Source organism: Hakea prostrata, chromosome 9 (assembly GCF_041222555.1).
Source record: "Hakea prostrata isolate BN-2017 chromosome 9, UWA_Hpros_2, whole genome shotgun sequence".
Lineage (NCBI taxonomy): Eukaryota > Viridiplantae > Streptophyta > Magnoliopsida > Proteales > Proteaceae > Hakea > Hakea prostrata.
The window spans coordinates 55,904,771-55,924,704 of NC_142608.1; the positions used below are offsets into that span (position 1 = coordinate 55,904,771).

At 39.5% G+C, this 19,934-nt stretch overlaps 1 protein-coding gene and 1 pseudogene across 2 annotated transcripts; one reads left to right on the top strand and one right to left on the bottom strand.

Moving 5' to 3' along the window:
• Positions 1-5,908: 5,908 nt before the first annotated feature.
• Positions 5,909-11,166, bottom strand: LOC149005628 (hydroquinone glucosyltransferase-like). Of its 2 annotated transcripts, XM_089168717.1 has the most exons (3): positions 11,153-11,166; positions 8,932-8,939; positions 5,909-7,311 (listed from the first exon to the last, which is right to left on the bottom strand). In XM_089168717.1, exons 1-3 carry the CDS (start codon positions 11,164-11,166, stop codon positions 5,909-5,911), a joined length of 1,425 nt encoding a protein of 474 aa, XP_089024843.1. The 2 variants fall into 2 exon arrangements, with proteins under 2 accessions (XP_089024843.1, XP_089024845.1); XM_089168719.1 differs by lacking the exons at positions 8,932-8,939; positions 11,153-11,166 and having other exon boundaries at positions 5,909-7,333.
• Positions 11,167-15,909: 4,743 nt separating this feature from the next.
• On the top strand, positions 15,910-16,617 carry LOC149005629 (secreted RxLR effector protein 161 pseudogene; annotated as a pseudogene).
• Positions 16,618-19,934: the final 3,317 nt, after the last annotated feature.

Here is a 19,934-nt window from a genome sequence, read left to right on the forward strand (position 1 = left end):
TTCGATTGTATTAGATATATGGATTAGGATCGTTGGTTTAGTTTAATTAATTAGTTATCAAAATTTGAATCATTCCACTCTCGCATTACCATTAAGAAGTTGAATTCTATGTGGCATATCTCCCTGAGATCGACCCGTTAGCTACACATTACCGTGCGCTTGCAGTTACTTTTAATTTCACAAACAATGGTGATCAAGCTTTAGCCTCGCTATCATCCTTGACTTATCTCCTGAGGTAGGTTCAGAAATTAGCTTCTTGATTTCTATTTTTAGTTGCTTGTAGTTTTTAGTCAGGTGGCCATGCATAATCCTTGTGGAACTCACAATACTTATTCACGTCCCTATCCTTTAGTTTAGAATGGATTTTTCCAGCCACTTGAGGAGACCCTCACCTTTGATTTGTTTTAGAATCTCTAATTGGCTTGTATTGAGAGAAGTAAAGTTCTCATATTCCTACCTTTTCTTCCAATCTAAACGACCTCTTTGATCCCCATTCCTTTCTTAGTTCTTTGAACTCTGGGCATTGTCATTCCAATTCTTGCTTTCTTTTTCTACACCTTTTTAATCTCTCGCCTAGCCTCAATGACTTTAGAGATGATTGCTTGCTTGTGACACCTTTCTAATAACTCCGTATATGTGTCTGGCTTATCCTAGAGCAAATTCTCAAACAATTTGGGATGGATGATCCCTTGGTATGGGGCATGGATTGCAGCCATTTGTCCAGATCCTCAATCTCAATAAAGGCCTTGTTGAGCTGTGCTAGGTAATCTTTGATCGACTCCATTTGGCCTTTTTCGATTGCAAAGAGACTATCTTCAGTCTTCTTGGTGCTAATTCCACTATAGAATCATGCAATGAATGCTCAACCTTGCTGCTCGAAGTTGGTAATTGACCCTGCATTTAGACTAGTGAACCACTTTTTGGATTGGTCCTATACGAGAGGCCAGGAACACTTGGCATAGAGTGGCGTCATTGTTGCCTACCACAGACATCATTGACTTTAAGTGGATTATATGTTGTTGAGGGTCCTTTCTTCCATCGAACATAGTGAAGGTATGACAGTTGAAACATGCTAGCATATTTACAATGAATATTGCTTGAGAGAATTTGAGAATGGGTTCTAATTGAGAATTGCAAATATGTCATCCTTCCCTCAATCCTTGAGTTTTTTCAACTTCTCGTCCAGTTCCTTGAACCTCGTCTAGATAGGCTGCGTCCCACACACGTCCATCGGGATTGTGGTCACCCACACTTTCTTGAAGGTAAGGTGGTGTCGGGTTGTGTCCTCCATCTCGTCCTCTCAATCCCAATAGCCTATTTGTGTTCGGTTGTTCACTTCATGAGTTTCTTCCTGGACCCTTTAGGGCAGCTCATAGGTCCTTCACAGTGGGTGTTTGAGATGATTGAACACACTTATCAAAGCAGTTCCTCAAGGATGCTCATTTTTGTTCAACTGGGATCCATCATTCCCTTGCTGATGGTCTTGGTTCACCAAGTTTACTGGGAGAAAATGCTCTACTTAATCGATCTGAGATGGTAATATAATGCACCTTGGAATCGGATTCCCAATTATCCTGCCTCTAGGATATGACTGTCCTGTGTCTCCTGCTATGTGAACCAACTCCTCAATGAATGAATTCAAATTGGCTAGAACTCCAACACTTGTCAAACCACATACCATCCCCTGAAGTTAAGTCCGCGATAGTGATAAAGGCTAGGTCCGAGCGACCTGGTCGTAAGCTAGGCACCGGAGTCTCATTGTGGTTTTGTTCATTAAGCATCGGAGACTGTCATGGGGGATGATCCTGGGTTCCTTGTAGATTTTTCTTGTTTTGCTAGCCTCCAAACTTCAGACTTGTTCTCTTGGTAGTTGCCATGGCTTCTTGTATCGATTTCTAACAAACAACACCAACAACAGTTGCGTCCAAAACATGATCGCTGCTCTCATGAAGGATGGGAGCCTAAAAAACAACATGCTTGACTAGTGGTGGTCGGGGGGACGTTTATGATGATCAAGTCAGTTGTAACACAACAAATTGAAGAGTAACTCTGGGCATGTGATGCCTCGAAGCCTGAATGCTAAGAGTGAATTATAAAGAAGGTACCTCTTCATGGTGAACAATAGGGTTTATATTGGTTTAATTGAGTTAGCATAGACCATTAGATGCATTCTTGGTCCTTGATGGGTGATTGTTGGAGGTAGGGCTCTCTTTGTGCCATGGCTGTAGTGGTCTACTCAAACTTGGTAAGTGGCCATCGGATTTGATTGATCCTAGGCTGTAGGGGATTGGTTTCAAAAAGATCTCGGAGTGCTCACCACATTTCCCGAACTCTTTCCTAATAAGAACTCTTTCTTTTTTTTGGCCAAAACAAAAAAGCAGCAATAATATTAAATGAAAGAGTTTAGGTCAAAGGACCTATACAGATGAGAGGAATCCACAATAAACAAAGGTGGTAAACCCCACCAAGATCTGTCTAGAGATAACTTGCAAGCACCCTTAACAAGGAAATCAACAAAGCCATTGCAATTCTAGAAATATAACTAAAAGAAACCCTAGGAAAGAAAGAACAACACTTCAAAATATCTACCACTAAAATGAGACACATCCAATCTAAAGATGAGTGGAGACCCTGGAGAGCACTAACAACAGGTAGACAGTCTAAATGAATATGCAAATCAACCGCTCCTAAAGAGGAACCCAGAATAATGCCATCTCTAATTGCTTCAAGTTCAACTAATATTGCTAAAGCACTATGACCACATCTGCTTTGAGCCGCTACAAAACCACCATTGTAGTCCCACATGATGCACCCTCTACCTCCTTTATGTGAAGAACTATCCCATGATCCATCAACAAAAATTTGAAAGAGAGCAAGTTCTTCCGAAACGATATGACTAGGCCTTGAATGAGGATCCCCATGAGCCCTTTGAAGATCCATAATGTGAGATTGTATATCTGCACATAGATAAGAGAAAGTAGTCATTGTATGAATTATGGAGGCATCAATCCCTCTAAAAAGTGCAGCATTCCTAGTATTCCACATACACCAAGCTAATGCACTCTTCATCTGATTCACTAGGGTTAAATTGTCACAACCATTGAACTTTATTTTGATAAAATCCATCCAATCAAATAAATTTGTCCCTAAAAAATCAAATGTATTAATACGGAGGGGAGATAGTCTCCCAACACTCTTTTGCATGATGACAAAAAAACAAGGCATGACATACATTCTCCGAACCATGACCACAAATTAGACACAGAGGGGTAAGTGAAACATTTCTCAAGAAGAGGGAGCTCCCAATTTCAATAGCCTCATATGAGGATCGCCACAAAAATTGTTTAATCTTTGGAAGAGTAGGAATTTGCCAAAGAATTTTCCAATATATTGAAGAGGAGGAAGAAGAAGCAACATTACCTTGATCATCAGCCATAGCTAAGCATTGATAATAAGCAGACTTCACAATGAACTTACCATCCTTTGTTTTGTCCCATATCCAAGAGTCTAGAGTATTAGGAGACAATAAAGGGATTGTTAAAATAGCTTGAACTTCACATGGAGAAAATAAAGACTGAAGTAAAAGTAATTTCCAATGTCAAGTGTCTCAATGAATAAGCTCTTGCACCCATATTGGACTATGTCCCAAAGGGGCACTACTAATGCCATGGAAAGGCAAAGAGGGAAGCCATGGGTCCTTAAAAATATGCACATTAGCACCATTTTCCACTTGCCTAATAATGACCTATTTGAGAATTTCCCTCCCAGACAGAATACTTCTCCAACCCCATGAACAATTATTTGGGGCACGACATTCAAAAAATGGAATGTCTTTAATGTATAATTATTTTGCATGCATCACCTGGGCCCATAATGAGTTTGGGTTGGTTGAAAGTCTCCAATTCTATTTGCCAATGAGAGCTTTGTTGAAACAATGTATATCCCTGAACCCCAAGCCTCCATCTCTTTTGCTCTTACACAAGGTTTCCCATTTTACCCAATGAATACCCTTTCCTTGATCATTTTTCCACAAAAATTGTCGGATCCTTTGATTCATTTGTTTGCAAATTTCATTGGGTATGAGAAAACACGACATAGCATAGACAAGAAGAGAAAATGTTACTGCTTTGATTAAAATCTCCTTCCCTGCATGAGAAAGCAATTTCCCCTTCCACCCAGATAATTTAGAATCTAGACGCTTCAAAAATAAAAGAGAAAGTCTGCACTTTAGATTTTCCAATAGATGAAGGAAGACTCGGATATGTTCCATGAGAATTGACCTCTTTAATATCAATGGCAGAGACTATATTAGTTCGGAGGTCATGAGGGGTTCTAGTGCTAAACAGAACAACAGACTTTTTAGGATTGATGTGAAGGCCAAAAACTTGTTCATAATCTTGCAACAAAACATTTATTTGTGATGCATTAGAAATAGATGCATGGGAAAAGATCATGCTATCATCAGCAAAAAAGAGATGGTTAATTTCTGGAGCGAAACGGGAAAGCCTAAAACCCAGTAGTCAAGGGATACCAAGATTGGAACTGAGCCTCTGTGAAAAAGTCTCTTGGCAGAGGATAAAAATGTAATGGCTTAAAGGACAACCTTGTCTAATCCCTCTTTGTGGCACAATAGGTTTGGACAGGGCACCATTGATTTTGATTTGATATTCAACGGTAGTGATGCACTGCATAACCCAATGGACCCATTTAGAATCAAAACCTAGATGTCTTAAAGTAAGTTCAATGTATGACCACTCTAATTTGTTATAGGCCTTGCAAAGATCTAGCTTAAACCCTAAACCCTAAGAACACATTCTATTAGTGCATTGTTCGTACCTGCACATGGGTCCATCTGTTCTAGGCCAGGTCCAACGCCAATCACTCATATTTGTACCCTGGTCAAGACTTCTTATGATTTAGCATATCACTCATATTTGTACCCTATTTGCAATGTGACGAGGCATGCTTAATGTGATGACTATGATGATGATCGCTTAAACTAAACCCTAATTATGCATATCATTTTAAGTAAGACTTATGGCCACTAGGATCACCTAGGTTTGATGGATACATAAATTCAAGAAGAATAAGAATTATCTGAAGGTAGAGCATCACTTGAGGCTCTTCAGATATGTAATTTTTTTTCCACCCAAAAAAGAGAAAGATTTGAAAAAAAAAATTATTCTAAAGGAAAGAATCTATCATATTGATTCATTATTAATGGAATAATAACCTAAATGGTTGTACACAAAGTGAAATTTAGAAATACATAAACTAATTCAATATGATTTCCTTATTAAAAGTTGAAAAAGTAACCCTCATAAAATGTATTTGAGTGTAGATGAACTCCCATGAGGAGGATCCATCCACCAACCCCCCTCCAAAAAAATAAATAAATAAATAAAAACACCATACATCTGATTGCGGCCACCTTATCCGACCTCACGAGTGAGGCCCCCACAAGAATGTGTAGTGTGGTGGTGGAGGAAAGGATGAGATAATATCTAGAAGGGGGGAACAAGCACACCTGGAGAGCGCTACAACAAAGAGTTGTATGTTGCATTCGGGAAGGATGAATCACTCCCGAAAAAGAACCTATTGATTCTCTCCCAATTTGTTGGATCATAGGTGCGATAATTTACTTCACAGGCGAGATCTCTGGTTCAATCCAAATTCCATTTATTCATCAAAGAAATATAATCGCAAGTACATCTGCTACTAAGTCGTCAACACACAGATCTACATCTTCTGCAGCCACAGGGTTATGGAATTAACCAAGGTCTAAACTCAAATTTAAAATTTTAAATCACTCAGTAGCGTAGGAATACCAGGTGACACAAGGCACCCCATCCTTGCTCGGCTAGAGGATGTCTGATACATCCATAGCTGCAGACGATGAATCCCTTTTTTATATGGCTGCTCGAGTCTTCCATGTATTAATCACCTCCAAGAGTGACTTTGTTGAAGAACCCTCTTCACTCAACGCCTTTGCTGCATTATCCTTGAGTTCCCTCATCCTATTCCTAATTTTTATGCCTTCATCTCCTTCCATTAGACATTTCACCACTGTTGCAATCTCCTCTCGCCCCACTACTCCATCTTCTCCCTTTTTGGGTGAAAATGCCACCTTCATGTCCTGCACTAGCATAGCTGCATTCATCCTTTGTTCTGCATAGAGTGGCCAAGCAATCAAGGGCACACCATGTACGATGCTCTCCAAGGTAGAGTTCCATCCACAGTGAGTCAAGAATCCTCCTGTCGAATCATGGCTTAGCACTTGTATTTGAGGAGCCCATGAAGGCAATACAAAGCCAATCCCTTTTGTTCGGTCCAGGAAACCCTCAGGCAAAAAAGAAAAAGGATCTTTGATACTTCGAGCGTCAAAGAAGTTGGCTAATGCTCCCTTCCGAGTTGGGCTTCTAGCAACCCACAAAAATCTTTGCTCGCTTAGCTCCAATCCAAAAGCCAATTCTGTAAATTGTTCAGGTGAAAGGGTTCCACCGCTTCCAAATGACACAAACAAAACAGACCCATGAGGTTGATTGTCCAACCACTTCAAGCAATCAGATTCCTCACTTCCATCTCTAGAATCGCTTTGCACGAACGGTCCAACTGGGAAGACCAGTGGCATGGTGGGATCTTTACTTTCCTTGATTGCATTCATAGCATTTGGTTCCAAGTCCAGAAAGCTATTTAACATGATACCTTCAGCTAATCTAAAGCGTTTGCAATGGTGTAGAAACCATGTGTAGTCTTCGTTCTTCCTATCTAGAATTGGATCAAACAAATCTGTCCCATGAAGTGCAACACAACCAGGCAATTTTATTGGCTCTTGCAGTTCTCCAAACTCACAAGAGTACATCTCATCAAGCCTGGGCAAATGAAGATGCCATGACAACACCATCGCAGGCATTGGGCCGAAGATGTAAGGTGAAACCTTGAATTCCTTAGCAACGTCAAATGCATCAGTGCCGAACTGATCAACAACCAAGGCAGTAAGACGAGTGCTGGTGCATAAGACCTTGAACACCTCACGGAGGGAAGGAAGGGACCGACCAACCACGTTAGAGATGCGTGTCAGGGGCCTCGCGCTCTGGAGATCATCAAGGTTTGGAGGAGGGAGAAACACTGAATTGATGCTTTTGGGTATTTTTTGTAGGATTTCTTTTGCCGATTTAGAATGTTTTCCATCTGTAGGGATGATGAACGTGATAGAAAGGTGGTGGTGATGGTCGTGGATGAGTCGCTTTGCAAGTTCTGCTAATGGGATAAGGTGACCCATTCCTGGGGAAGATAGAATGGCGATGTGAGCTGTTTCCATTGAAACTCTCTCTGCAATTCTGTCGAACTCTATCCACAATGAGGAGAGCTTATATAGAGCATTAAGGATGCAATAAAAGATTGCTTGAATATCTTTCTAAATATCAGAATTAATTCTAGCTGGTATACGATTTGTAGAATATTTGATTAAGAATGGAAATCGACCATCATGAGCTGTGTCATGAGTGCAAGATTTGAGAAGATCTTACGGTTACCAGATATGAATTTAACAGGCTCGGTAAGGAAAAACATCCTCTGTGCCAATGCAGGGTTGGTTGGGTGGTTAAGATCCTTATTTCTCAGTAGAGAGGTCTTGGGTTCGAGCTTTGCGATGGCATTACATTTGCAGTATTAAAAAAAGCACCAATACCAAAAAAGAAAAGAAAAACATCCTCTGTGATTAAAGTTTAATTTTGAATTAAAAAAATTATTAATACTCTTTTAATATTTAAGTTTTCTCAGTCACTTGTTTAGCATAGATGTGCACTGCTATACACAGTAAAAGATGTTTTCTATTACTCAAAAATTAAAAGAGTATTGATGATTTTTTTTAATTCAAAATTAAACCTTTAATCACAACCTTGAGATGTGCAGAGTAGAGGATTTTTTTTCCCCCTCGTGTAACATGTGATGGGAAAATGGTGCAATCAAAAAGAAGAGAAAGGCCATAATGAATATATCCACCTACAAATCTGCAATGCAGGAAAGTTTACTCAACAATCATGAGTAGGTGAAGGTTTAGTATCTAAGAAATAAATGTTATGTATCTTTATCCAAAACTTAGATATAGAAAAATGCTTCTAAAAATAATTAGAACCAAAGATTTCTTTGATCTAACCTACATTTTGATCCAGGGTTGACTCTCTAGCTCTGAGAAACCCTAAAGCTCAGGTTACCTTTTGAGGCGGAGAGGACCTGGTGGTCCCCCACCTCTTCTTCTTCTTCTTCTTCCTCTTTTTTCTCCTCTTCACTTCTCATAAATCTTTCTCCTTTCTCCTTCTTCCTCTTACTCCTTTCTCTTGCCGTTCTTCTTTTCTTCTCCCCTAACTCCTTATTTCTATGTTTTTCCCTCAACCGATGTTTTTCTTAGTTTTTCTCTTCAAACCAAAGTTGCACTGCGCTTTGCTGTTTTTTCTTCCTCTCTCTTCATCTTTGATCTATGTTGTTAGTTTGATTAATTTGGTTTGGTTTGTTTGGAAGGACATGCACATCGATCTCTTTCAGTTTCAAAAAAAAAAAGGAAATCGATGGTTCTGAAAATGGTAGAGGTCAAAGATCCAGCTATTAAGCTCTTTGGGAAGACTATCCCCTTGTCAGATTTAGGAGTAAATCCCTTGGATTTGGAAATTCTAATGCCATGAGCCATGCTATAGCCTCAATAATGCTATTGGTCGCCACCATCGCAGCCCCTACAACTTCCTTTGCTAGAACCCCTGCCACAACATCATCCACCAAAAAATTTGGCGAACAAAAAGTCACCGTTGCCGAAGCACTTGCCTATTCACTCGAACTCAAGCGGTGGAACTCCCCTACACATCCAACTTGATCCAATAGTTTTTCACGTTGTAGCTTCTTCGCCCCTGTGGCATATTATTGCTCTGCCCTTGCAACGTGTCAGTCTCTGCCTTTGTGGTGTTTTTTCGCCTATCTAGGTACTTGTAATGGAGGATGCGTATTTTACATCTTTTTAGCTTATTAATTGTTGTTGTATTTACATCTTCATTTCTAAGGTTTTATTGGATTGACCCATACCTTAGCCTGGACGCCCGTCTATTACATGTATGATAGTATGGTAAACTTCCTCTCCTTAGTTTCGGATGTTCTTTTCAAACCTTGTGTTTCCGTGCATCTATCTTTCTGTATTTCTTTTTTCTTTTTTTTTTTATTGGGTGAGTTTTTGTATTCCTTTAAAATTCAACAAATGAAGTTTTTCTTCTTACCAAAATAAGATCCGAGCTTGAGATATACCAATTTTTTTTTTGGTGAAATATATTCCATATAGACCCTTGAAGGAAAAAAGATAGCCTAGTATAAATTCTCAAGAAACCAAGGATTGTTAGTGGGCCAAATTGTCCTATAGGGGTCACTAGAGTTAATTTGCCTACTTTTTTTGGGAAAAGCTTTGTATACTACCATGCATATACTAAATAGAGTTCCCACCAAAGCTATAAATTCTACACCATATAAGTCCTTTTATGGAAAAGAAGCCAGTATTGCTCACATTCGAGTGTGGTGGTGCATTGGTCATGTTTTCATTCCTAATCCTAATAGGAACAAGTTGCTATCCAAAACTAGAAGGTGTGTCATGATTGGGTATCCTCATCTTTCCAAAGGTTATAGGTTATATGATCCTGAAAATCAAGTTATAATTGAAAGCAGGAATGTTACCTTTTTAGAAGATCGTTTTGATAATTGGAGCAATTTTGATTCTGACAAGAGAGTTTTGGAAGAGTTGAAAGAACTATTTGGGTGGTGAGTCCTTAGATCCTATTGTTTCATTAAGTCCAAAGAATCATAAGAAACCTTTTCGTCCAATTAAAAGAAGTGAAAAGATTTCTAAAGCTCCTAATATGTCAGATTATTATTGTGAAATCCAGCCCAAACCTAGCCAAGACTCCCTATCTGTTTTGGGTAAAGAAGGGTTAGTTTCAATGTTACACCTTAAAGTTGGACCTTGATTTGATCTTAGCTTGTTGCTTGTAGAACCTTTTGGTTGATGATTTGGTGTCGGAACCCAAGCCCATGGACATTGTCGATGATGCCCCTCACTTGAGAGCATTGTCAGTGTTAGTTTTGAATCTGCGCACCGAAGAGGGGTGAATTAGTTGAAATACCTAATGAACTCCTGTGACCAATCTAAATATATTTCTCGAAACTAGACTTCTTGATGGACTTGTAGGAGAAAACCTCACTCAATTTGACCCCATATAACCCTCCAAATCCCTGTCCAAAGTTGCTGAACTATGTCTGGCAAATCCTGCTTGTGCATCGAAGAAGGTGAGCCTAGTTGGTGGACCTAATGAACTCCCATGCTTGATCTGAAAGTATTTCTGGAAACTAGACTTCTTGATTGACTCGTAGAAGAAAACCTCACTCCATTTGACCCTGTATAGCCCTCCGAATCCCTATTTGAACTTTGCTTTGTCCTGATTGGTCGATTGGACCAGTAGACCAATCCAATCGACCAATGAGTTCTGTTTTTGCTAATTAGGTCATGGCTGCTCTATTTAAGTCCAAATCTCGGGATTACTTTGCCTCCTATGCCTCCTAAGACTCTGGAACGAGTTAGAACCCTAATCTAATCAATTCCCTTGCATTCCTTGGTGATCTCTCACAAGACTTGAAGAAATCTTCATCCTCCTGCAGCAAAGGTATGTGTATACTCACTCTTTCTTCTATCTCTAATTTTCTTTCTTTAATTCTGTTCTTAGTTGAGATCAGGAAGAAGATGCTGCACTCTTGCAACCATCCACTCCATGATCTCATCTTGTTCCTTGAGATCTATGATCATCATCATGATCTCAACCCCAGCCAGTTGAATTCTTGAAACCCTAATCTTGAAACCCTAACTCTTGAAACCCTAACTTCTTGGATCAAACCAAGAACCCTTAGTTTGATCTTGTTAACATCCAATCAATGTGTTTTCTTTATTAGAATCATAACCTATCATCCTCTAGTTCATTATCCTTGATCCATACTATATTCCCTTCATGATCTATGTTTACCTTAATTTCTTGGATATATGTTATTGACCCTGTTAATAGCCAATCAATGTGTTTTCTTTACTAAATTGTAACCTATCATCATCTAAATTCCTTATCCTTTATCATACTGTGTTTTCTTCATGATCCTTGATTTAACCTAATTGGGTTAACTTTTTGGTTCCAAGGTTGTATCCTGGAAACTTGATTTGATTAATGGTTTGATGTCCTCTATTGACTTGGATTCTTCCATTAAAGTTTCCCCCTTATTTTGTACCCTTTTGAACCACCAAATTCGGATTCATATTCTAAAATTTCTGATTCTTGAAGGCTACTGTCTTTGTTGGTCGACTCATTGGTCGACTGGGGCAATAGACCAATCAGTTGACCAATGGGTACAACAACCCCATTCTAGGTCTGTTTAGATTGAATTGTGATCTTTCCTTCTATGTATCTTTCCTAACTTATTGTATACACTTGTTTAAGACTTTCTTCTCAGGTTTAGTCAAGGTCTTACTTGATTCCCTAAGTTCCTTTTCGAGTTAGAAGGTAAGGACAGTTATCTCCTTAACTACATAGATTGCATACTCTCTGGTTTCTATCTTATGAAACTATGAGTTTGTTTACTGTTTGTATACTTTATACTTCTGATTTACTACTGTGAGAACAGTAGCACTTGTTTATGTAATCTTTTTCATTATTCATACTTATATGAATTGGCTATTACTATACTGTTTAATGATTAGATCATGACTGTATATACTCTAGTATATTATTAACTGCTGATTGTGTATGTCATGTCTGATCTGAGATTGTGTCTGATTAGGTATGGTTTGGGATTGAGAGGTCCTTTTGACACTTCTGTCCTTGGACATTATCGGAAATAGTATGGGATGTTTCCGGGGTTGCCCATCGACGCTTTCCCGAACCATTGATTGTCATACCTATGACTGTTTAGTAGTGTTTGGCTGGGATGTCCACGTTATATCAGACCCGATTCAGAAGGGTATTGAGGCCGAATGACCCGTGGCAGCAATGGGGATTCACGGGCGCTCAAGACCGGTGAGTTATATCTGTGAGAGGACGGGAATCACATTGTGGGGGCCATTTATTGGAGGGTTGTATATGGTTAGACTTGGGCTCATGGGCGCTCGAGACCGGTGAGTTATATCCGTGAGAGGACATGAGAGCTTCCCGTTTACCATATGTGGATAACCAATAGGGTTGATGAGTCCGTATTTGAGAGAGTCGGATACGCTGACTCTAGTGGAAAGGATACCGGAAAGGATCCCGAGAGGGGAGGAATGGAAGTATCTGGACCTGAATTGATGTAACTGACTAGATGACTTGCATTGGACTAGGTACCTTGCTGAAGAGAGTTGAGTTGGAAGGTACCCTTTCACCCACAGCCTTTGGGGCTCTATATAAACTCAACTTCGTGCTCATTCTTGACACACAGAATTCCTCCTCCTCTTTCTCTCTCTCTCTCTCTCTCTCTCTCTCTCTCTCTCTCTCTCTCTCTCTCTCTCTCTCTCTCTCTCTCTCTCCCTGTTATTCTGTTAAGCAGCAGTGAACATAACCTAATTATACCTTGAGTAAACCTTTCTGGGGTGCAACCTTAAAGGTTTGGGCTGACAAATCTTGGGGTGAAGACACTTTTAGAACCCGTATTGCACAATTCGGGGTGTCTAAATACCTTAAAGAAAGTACTTCATGTACGTTTCAGCTCTAAAGGAGTATTGTGATTACAACAATAGTTCTGGTGTGCATGCAGATCCCTCAATCGTTTTACAACAAGTTTAAGGTACTTAGAATTTTCTACTATGGCTACTGACGTAGTCAACACAACCGTTGGAAAAGAGACCAACATGAAGGACTTTGCAAACGTAAGTGCACATGAGAAAGTCATGATAACCAGCACTCCTCTTCCATCTCTGCAAGCTTCACAACCACCAACCGGAAAGTCAGATTTTGACAAAATCGAGCAGTTCAAAGGTGAGAACTTTAAACGTTGGAAGCAAATGCTATATTTCGCACTTATGGAGGCTGGGATAGCATTTGTGCTGAGTGAACCCCAACCTGATAAGTCAGGTGATCCTACATTCGATCAGAAAAGGATCGAATGGTTCACTGCAGATTTCAAATGTAAGAATCGCATTCTAAATGCATTGTCAAATGAGTTATACAATGTGTATAGCTCTTTTGAATTTGCATATGAAATCTGGGAGGCATTAGTCAAGAAGTATACTCTTGAGGATGCCGGTAACTTAAGGTTTGTGGTTGAAACCTTTCTGGAGTTTACGATGGTCGATGGGATTAGCATCTCTGACCAAGTAAACAAGTATCAAGTGTTGGTGGGGAATCTGGCAAAAGAGAATATCATTCTGCCAGATGCCTTTGTGACCAGTGCCTTTATACATAAGCTTCCTTCCTCTTGGAGTGCCTTCAAGGTCTCAATGAAACAGAAGAGGAAAGACTGGGCCTTTGACAGTGTTGTGGTTCGGATCAGAATAGAAGAGAGGAACCGACTTAGGAACGAATCTAGTAGTTCCAATAAGCCTAAGGCCAACTTGGTAGAGACTGAACAGAAAAAGAAATTTAATAAGTCTCTGAAACCCAATCAAGATGCTACCTTCAAAAAGAAGAAGAGAGCATGCTTCAAGTGTGGCAAACCTGGGCATTTCATTAAGGATTGCAAGGTAAAGAAGAAAGGAGAATCAGAGAAAGCAAGGGCTAATCTGATTGATTCTGAAATCTACACTGCAATGATAACAGAGGCTTTTGTAGTTGAAAAGTCAACATCCTGGGTGATAGATACAGGTACTACCAGGCACATTTGTGGAGATAGGAGCTTCTTCTCCAAGTACTCTGATGCTGATGACAAGATCTTCATGGGAAATTCTCAACCAGCCAATGTAATCGGAAAACGACAAATCACCCTGAAGCTTACCTCTGGAAAAATTCTGAAGTTGGAGAATGTTCTCTATGTACCAGATATAAGGCGAAATCTGATCTCTGGTCCGCTCCTGAATAAAGCGGGTTCAAAATGTCCTTTGAAGCAGACAAAGCAGTTCTCTTGAAAAATGATGTATTTATTGGAAAAGGTTATCTAAATGATGGCCTCTTTGTATTGAGTATTACTGAATTAATAAATACTTCTGATTCTGCTTATGTTTTTTGTTCTTTTGATTTATGGCATGGTAGACTAGGTCACAGTAGTGCACCTTATATATCTCAATTATGTAAGTTGGGCATTATACATAGTGTTAAACCACCACTGACTAAATGTCAAATTTGTGTTGAGGCTAAATTTACAAAGAAACCTCATAAGTCAGTGGATAGGAAAATGAATTTGCTAGAACTAGTGCATAGTGATTTATGTGATTTCAAATCAAAAGAATCAAGAGGTGGTAATAAGTATGTTATCACCTTTATAGATGACTGTTCTAGATATACTATGATATATCTACTGAAATCTAAGAATGAAGCCTGCAATGCCTTTCTGTCTTATAAAGCAGAAGTAGAGAATCAACTTGGAAGAAAGATAAAAAGGCTAAGAACTGACAGAGGGTCAGAATATTTCAGCCTTAGTAAATTCTTTGAAGAGAATGGCATTATTCATGAAACCACTACCCCATATCAACCAGAATCTAATGGGATAGCAGAAAGGAAAAATCGTTCATTAAAAGAGATGATGAATGCAATGTTAATCAGTTCTCGCTTACCACTTGACTTGTGGGGGGATGCAATTTTAACTTCATGTTATGTTTTAAATAGAATTCCCCATAGGAAAACTGGAATGATACCATATGAAAAATGGTATTTAAGGAAACCAAGTGTAAAACACTTGAGAACATGGGGTTGTTTGGTCAAAGTGGCCATTCCAGAACCTAAGAAGTGAAAAGTTGGTCCAAAAACCATTGACTGTGTGTTTTTAGGATATGCAGTACATAGTTCTGCATACCGTTGCATGGTTATAAAAACCATAGAAGAAATTTCTGAGGAAAATTCAATAATTCAGACAAGGGATGCTGAATTCTTTGAAAGAATATTTCCTTTTAAATTTCATAGACTTGATAGCGAGTCTGGAAGTAGTAGTATGAATCATGGAAATGATTTGGCTACAACCGCTGATTTATCTCATGAATTGACACAAGACAGTGGAAATGAGATAATATTGACTCCAAGTGGAAATGAGGATCCTATTCGGAAAAGCAAAAGACAAAGGAAAGCTAAATTTTCATCTGATGAGTAGATAGTCTATCTTATAGACAATGACCCTCTCACTTATAGTGAAGCAGTTACTTCTCCGGATGCTGTCTTTTGGAAGGAAGCTATAAAGAGTGAACTAGATTCCATCATACCTAACCACACTTGGGAATTGGTAAATCTTCCTCAAGGTTCAAAGGTGTTAGAAACCAAGTGGATATTTCGAAAGAAATTGAAATCTGATGGTTCCTTAGATAAGTTTAAAGCCAGACTTGTAGTCAAAGGTTTTAGGCAAAAGAAAGACATAGATTACTTTGACACCTTTGCACCTGTAGCAAGAATAACTACAGTGAGAGTTCTCATGGCTATTGCATCTATCTACAATTTGGTGATACACCAAATGGATGTAAAAACAGCATTCCTAAATGCGGAATTGGAGGAAGAGATCTACATAAGACAACCAGAAGGTTATGTATCTCTTGGTCAACCTAATAAGGTTTTTAAATTAGTCAAGTCATTGTATGGGTTGAAGCAAGCACCCAAGCAATGGCATGAGAAATTTGATACTGCTCTCATTTCAAAGGGTTTTAGTGTCAATGATTCTGAAAGGTGCTTATATAGTAAGTTTCAGCAAGGGAAGGGTGTTTTTATTCTACTTTATGTAGATGACATGTTGATCATGGGAACAAGCCTAGAAATAGTTAATCAAACTAAGAAACTGCTATTGTCTTTATTTGACACCAAAGATTTGGGCAATGCTGATGTAATTCTGGGAATTAGAATCATCAGAAAAGAAAGAGAAATTATACTCTCTCAAGCTCATTATGTGGAAAATATGCTTAAGAAGTTTGGTTTTTATGATTCTGGTTCGTTCAAAACTCCTTTAACTATGGAAAGTAATTTTCAGAAAAATATTGGAGAACCAATAAATCAGAAGAGGTACTCACAGATTATTGGATCTGTAACATATCTGATGAACTGTACTAGGCCAGATATTGCTCTAACAGTTGGAAAATTGAGCCAGCATACTCATAATCCTAGTAAAGAGCATTGGCTTGGAATTGAACGATTACTTCGGTATCTCAAGGGTACTATGCATTATGGACTTCACTACAGTGGAAATCCCTCTGTCTTGGATGGACACTGTGATGCTAATTGGATCTCAAATTCAAGAGAAACACTAGCTACAAGTGGATATGTGTTTATGCTAGGTGGAGGAGCAATCTCATGGAAATCAGTTAAGCAATCATGTGGAACATCTTCTACAATGGAAGCAGAATTTGTAGCTTTGGAAAAGGCTGGAAGTGAAGCTGAATGGCTTAGAAACATGATTGCAGATATACCTCTATGGCCCAAACCAATGCCACCTATATCGCTGCACTTGTGACGTAAAGCAGCTATAGGAAGAGCCAAGAATTGGGTATATAATGGCAAAAGAAGACATATACGTCTTCGACATAATCTTGTAAGGCAATATATTGATGAAGGAACAATTGCAATTGATTACGTGAAATTAGAGGAGAATTTAGCTGATATGTTCACTAAAGCTATGCCTACAAGAGCTTTTAATGAAGCACTTATGGGAATGGGATCAAGACCTGTGACATAGGTCATATGACGGACACCCAACCTATGTGAAGAGGTTAAATCCTGAATTAGGTTCAAAGGGTAAGCAACGAAGTCACTAGATGACATGTTTGTACTACTATACCCATTCTGAATAATTATAGTAAAGTAGTACCACCATATTGTTGATAGGATGAGTAACTGACTCTTAATCAAGCATAGCTCACGAAATGTGGGGGTGTGTCAGATGTGGTGCACACCTAATGCTGACCTAAACAGATATAGAGGGTGAGGCCACCTTTAGTTGGAAATATTACACAGGTAAAGTTCCTTAAATATCTGTGAGACCAAGATTCGAGACAAGGCCGATAAAAATGTCTATTTTTCTTTATAAAGGGGGTGTTAAGAAGGTCGACCAATTGGATATGAATGGTGAAGTAGCCAGCTACACTGAAGAGGATAGGTTCAAGAAGTCAGACTTCACCGGTACTCTGTAGCGTGCTTTATCAGATCTAGTGTAGATTCAAGTCCGAAAGACATCTACAACGAAGTGTCCTATTGTGTCTAATGTGTTCACTGCTGCTTGAGTCTTCAGCCTTTGTATTTGAAGTTTTAACCATTGTGGGGGATTGTTGTAAATATGTTTAAAACTTTATATAAATATTTTATTTATTTTAATTGTGTCTTTTATCCATGGTTTTATTTAGTCCCACATCGGGTTGAGAGGATCTGATTATATGGTTTATATATAGTAAGAGCCCAGGTATTATTAATTTGCCTGAACCCTATAGTGACCCTGTCATGATTATATATATATATATATATATATGACTTGGGACTTGGGACTTGGGACTTGGGACTTGGGACTTGGGACTTGGGACTTGGGACTTGGGACTTGGGACTTGGGACTTGGGACTTGGGACTTGGGACTTGGGACTTGGGACGTGGGACGTGGGTCGTGGGCTTTGATCCGGAAGGCCCAGTTTGTCATGGGCCCTATTCTGGAAAGCCCACTACTGAGCGAATACGTGGAGATGCCATTTGAGTGGCACTCTCCTATAGGGAGGTCAACTGGAGGTACCTTGCTGAAGAGAGTTGAGCTAAAAGGTACCCTTTCACCCACAGCCTTTGGGGCTCTATATAAACTCAACTTCGTGCTCATTCTTGACACACAGAATTCCTCCTCCTCTTTCTCTCTCTCTCTCTCTCTCTCTCCCTGTTATTCTGTTAAGCAGCTGTGAACATAACCTAATTATACCTTGAGTAAACCTTTTTGGGGTGCAACCTTAAAGGTTTGGGCTGACTGATCTTGGGGTGAAGACACTTTTAGAACCTGTATTGCACAATTCGGGGTGTCTAAATACCTTAAAGAAAGTACTTCATGTACGTTTTAGCTCTAAAGGAGTATTGTGATTACAACAACAGTTCTGGTGTGCGTGCAGATCCCTCAATCGTTCTACAACATGACATGCGTCGGTACTTATGCCAAATGGTTGTGAGAGAGTGTGTTGACTTAACCCCCTACCATGGTTTGTCCGAGAGGGATGCCCGGACCCACTACCAACAGGAGCCGTATGCGTGACCTACGCAAAGAAGTACGGTGCTCTGACTTAAAGCATGTCTACCATAGAGACCAACATACATAGAGTTTAGATGCATACATACATTATTTGTTTCATATTGCATTGCATCTTGTTATGGTTTGCTTCCATGTTATTTATGTTGTTATGGATTAACTACCTTACTGAGTTTCTTTCGAAACTCATTCCTTTTTATACAATCTGTTGTTAGACTTCTCTACAAGTTTGGATTTCTTTGACGGTACGTATGATAAAGCACAAGGTGAAGGAGATGAAGACTGAAGAGCAAGAAGAGCTAACTGAAGATGTGGATTAGATTTCTTTTGTTTCTTCTAGACTTATTGTGAAATCCAGCCCAAACCTAGCCAAGGCACCCTATTTGTTTTGGGTAAAGAAGGGTTAGTTTAAATGTTACACCTTAAAGTTGGACCTTGATTTCTGTATTATTATCTTTGAAAGCCTTAGGAAGTCATGCCAGACCTTTCCCTTAGGGTAGGTCTGTAATGTCCAGCCTTATCCCAACCTTGACCCGGCCCGGATCTGTTATGTTTGTAGGTCCGAAGACCCGAAGTGGGGGAATAAGAGACTTGTAGACCCTTTTGGTTGATGATTTGGTGTCGGAGCCCAAGCCCATGGACATTGACGATGATGCCCCTCACTTGAGAGCATTGTCAGTGTTAGTTTTGAATCTGCGCACCGAAGAGGAGTGAATTAGTTGAAATACCTAGTGAACTCCTGTGCTCAATCTGAATATATTTCCCGAAACTAGACTTCTTGATGGACTTGTATGAGAAAACCCCACAAAATTTGACCCCATATAACCTTCCAAATCCCTGTCCGAAGTTGCTGAGCTATGTCTACCAAATCCTGCTTGCACATCGAAGAAGATGAGCTTAGTTGGTGGACCTAATGAACTCCCATGCTTGATCTGAAAGTATTTCTGGAAACTAGACTTCTTGATTGACTCGTAGAAGAAAACCTCACTCAATTTGACCCTTTATAGCCCTCCAAATCCCTGTTTGAACTTTGCTGTCCTGATTGGTCGACTCATTGGTCGATTGGACCAGTAAACCAATCAATCGACCAATGAGTTCTGTTTTTGCTAATTAGGTCGTGGCTGCTCTATTTAAGTCCAAATCTCGGGATTACTTCGCCTCCTATGCCTCCTAAGCCTCTGGAACGAGTTAGAACCCTAATCTAATCAATTCCCTTGCATTCCTTGGTGATCTCTCACAAGACTTGAAGAAATCTTCATCCTCCTGCAGCAAAGGTATGTGTATACTCACTCTTTCTTCTATCTCTGATTTTCTTTCTTTAATTCTGTTCTTAGTTGAGATTAGGAAGAAGATGCTGCACTCTTGCAACCATCCACTCCATGATCTCATCTTGTTCCTTGAGATCTATGATCATCATCATGATCTCAACCCCAGCCAGTTGAATTCTTGAAACCCTAATCTTGAAACCCTAACCTTTGAAACCCTAACCTTGTGTGATCATCCGGAGAACCTTTTGTAACCTCCCATGTGAGGGAAACCTCATGGTCATATTTATGTTAATC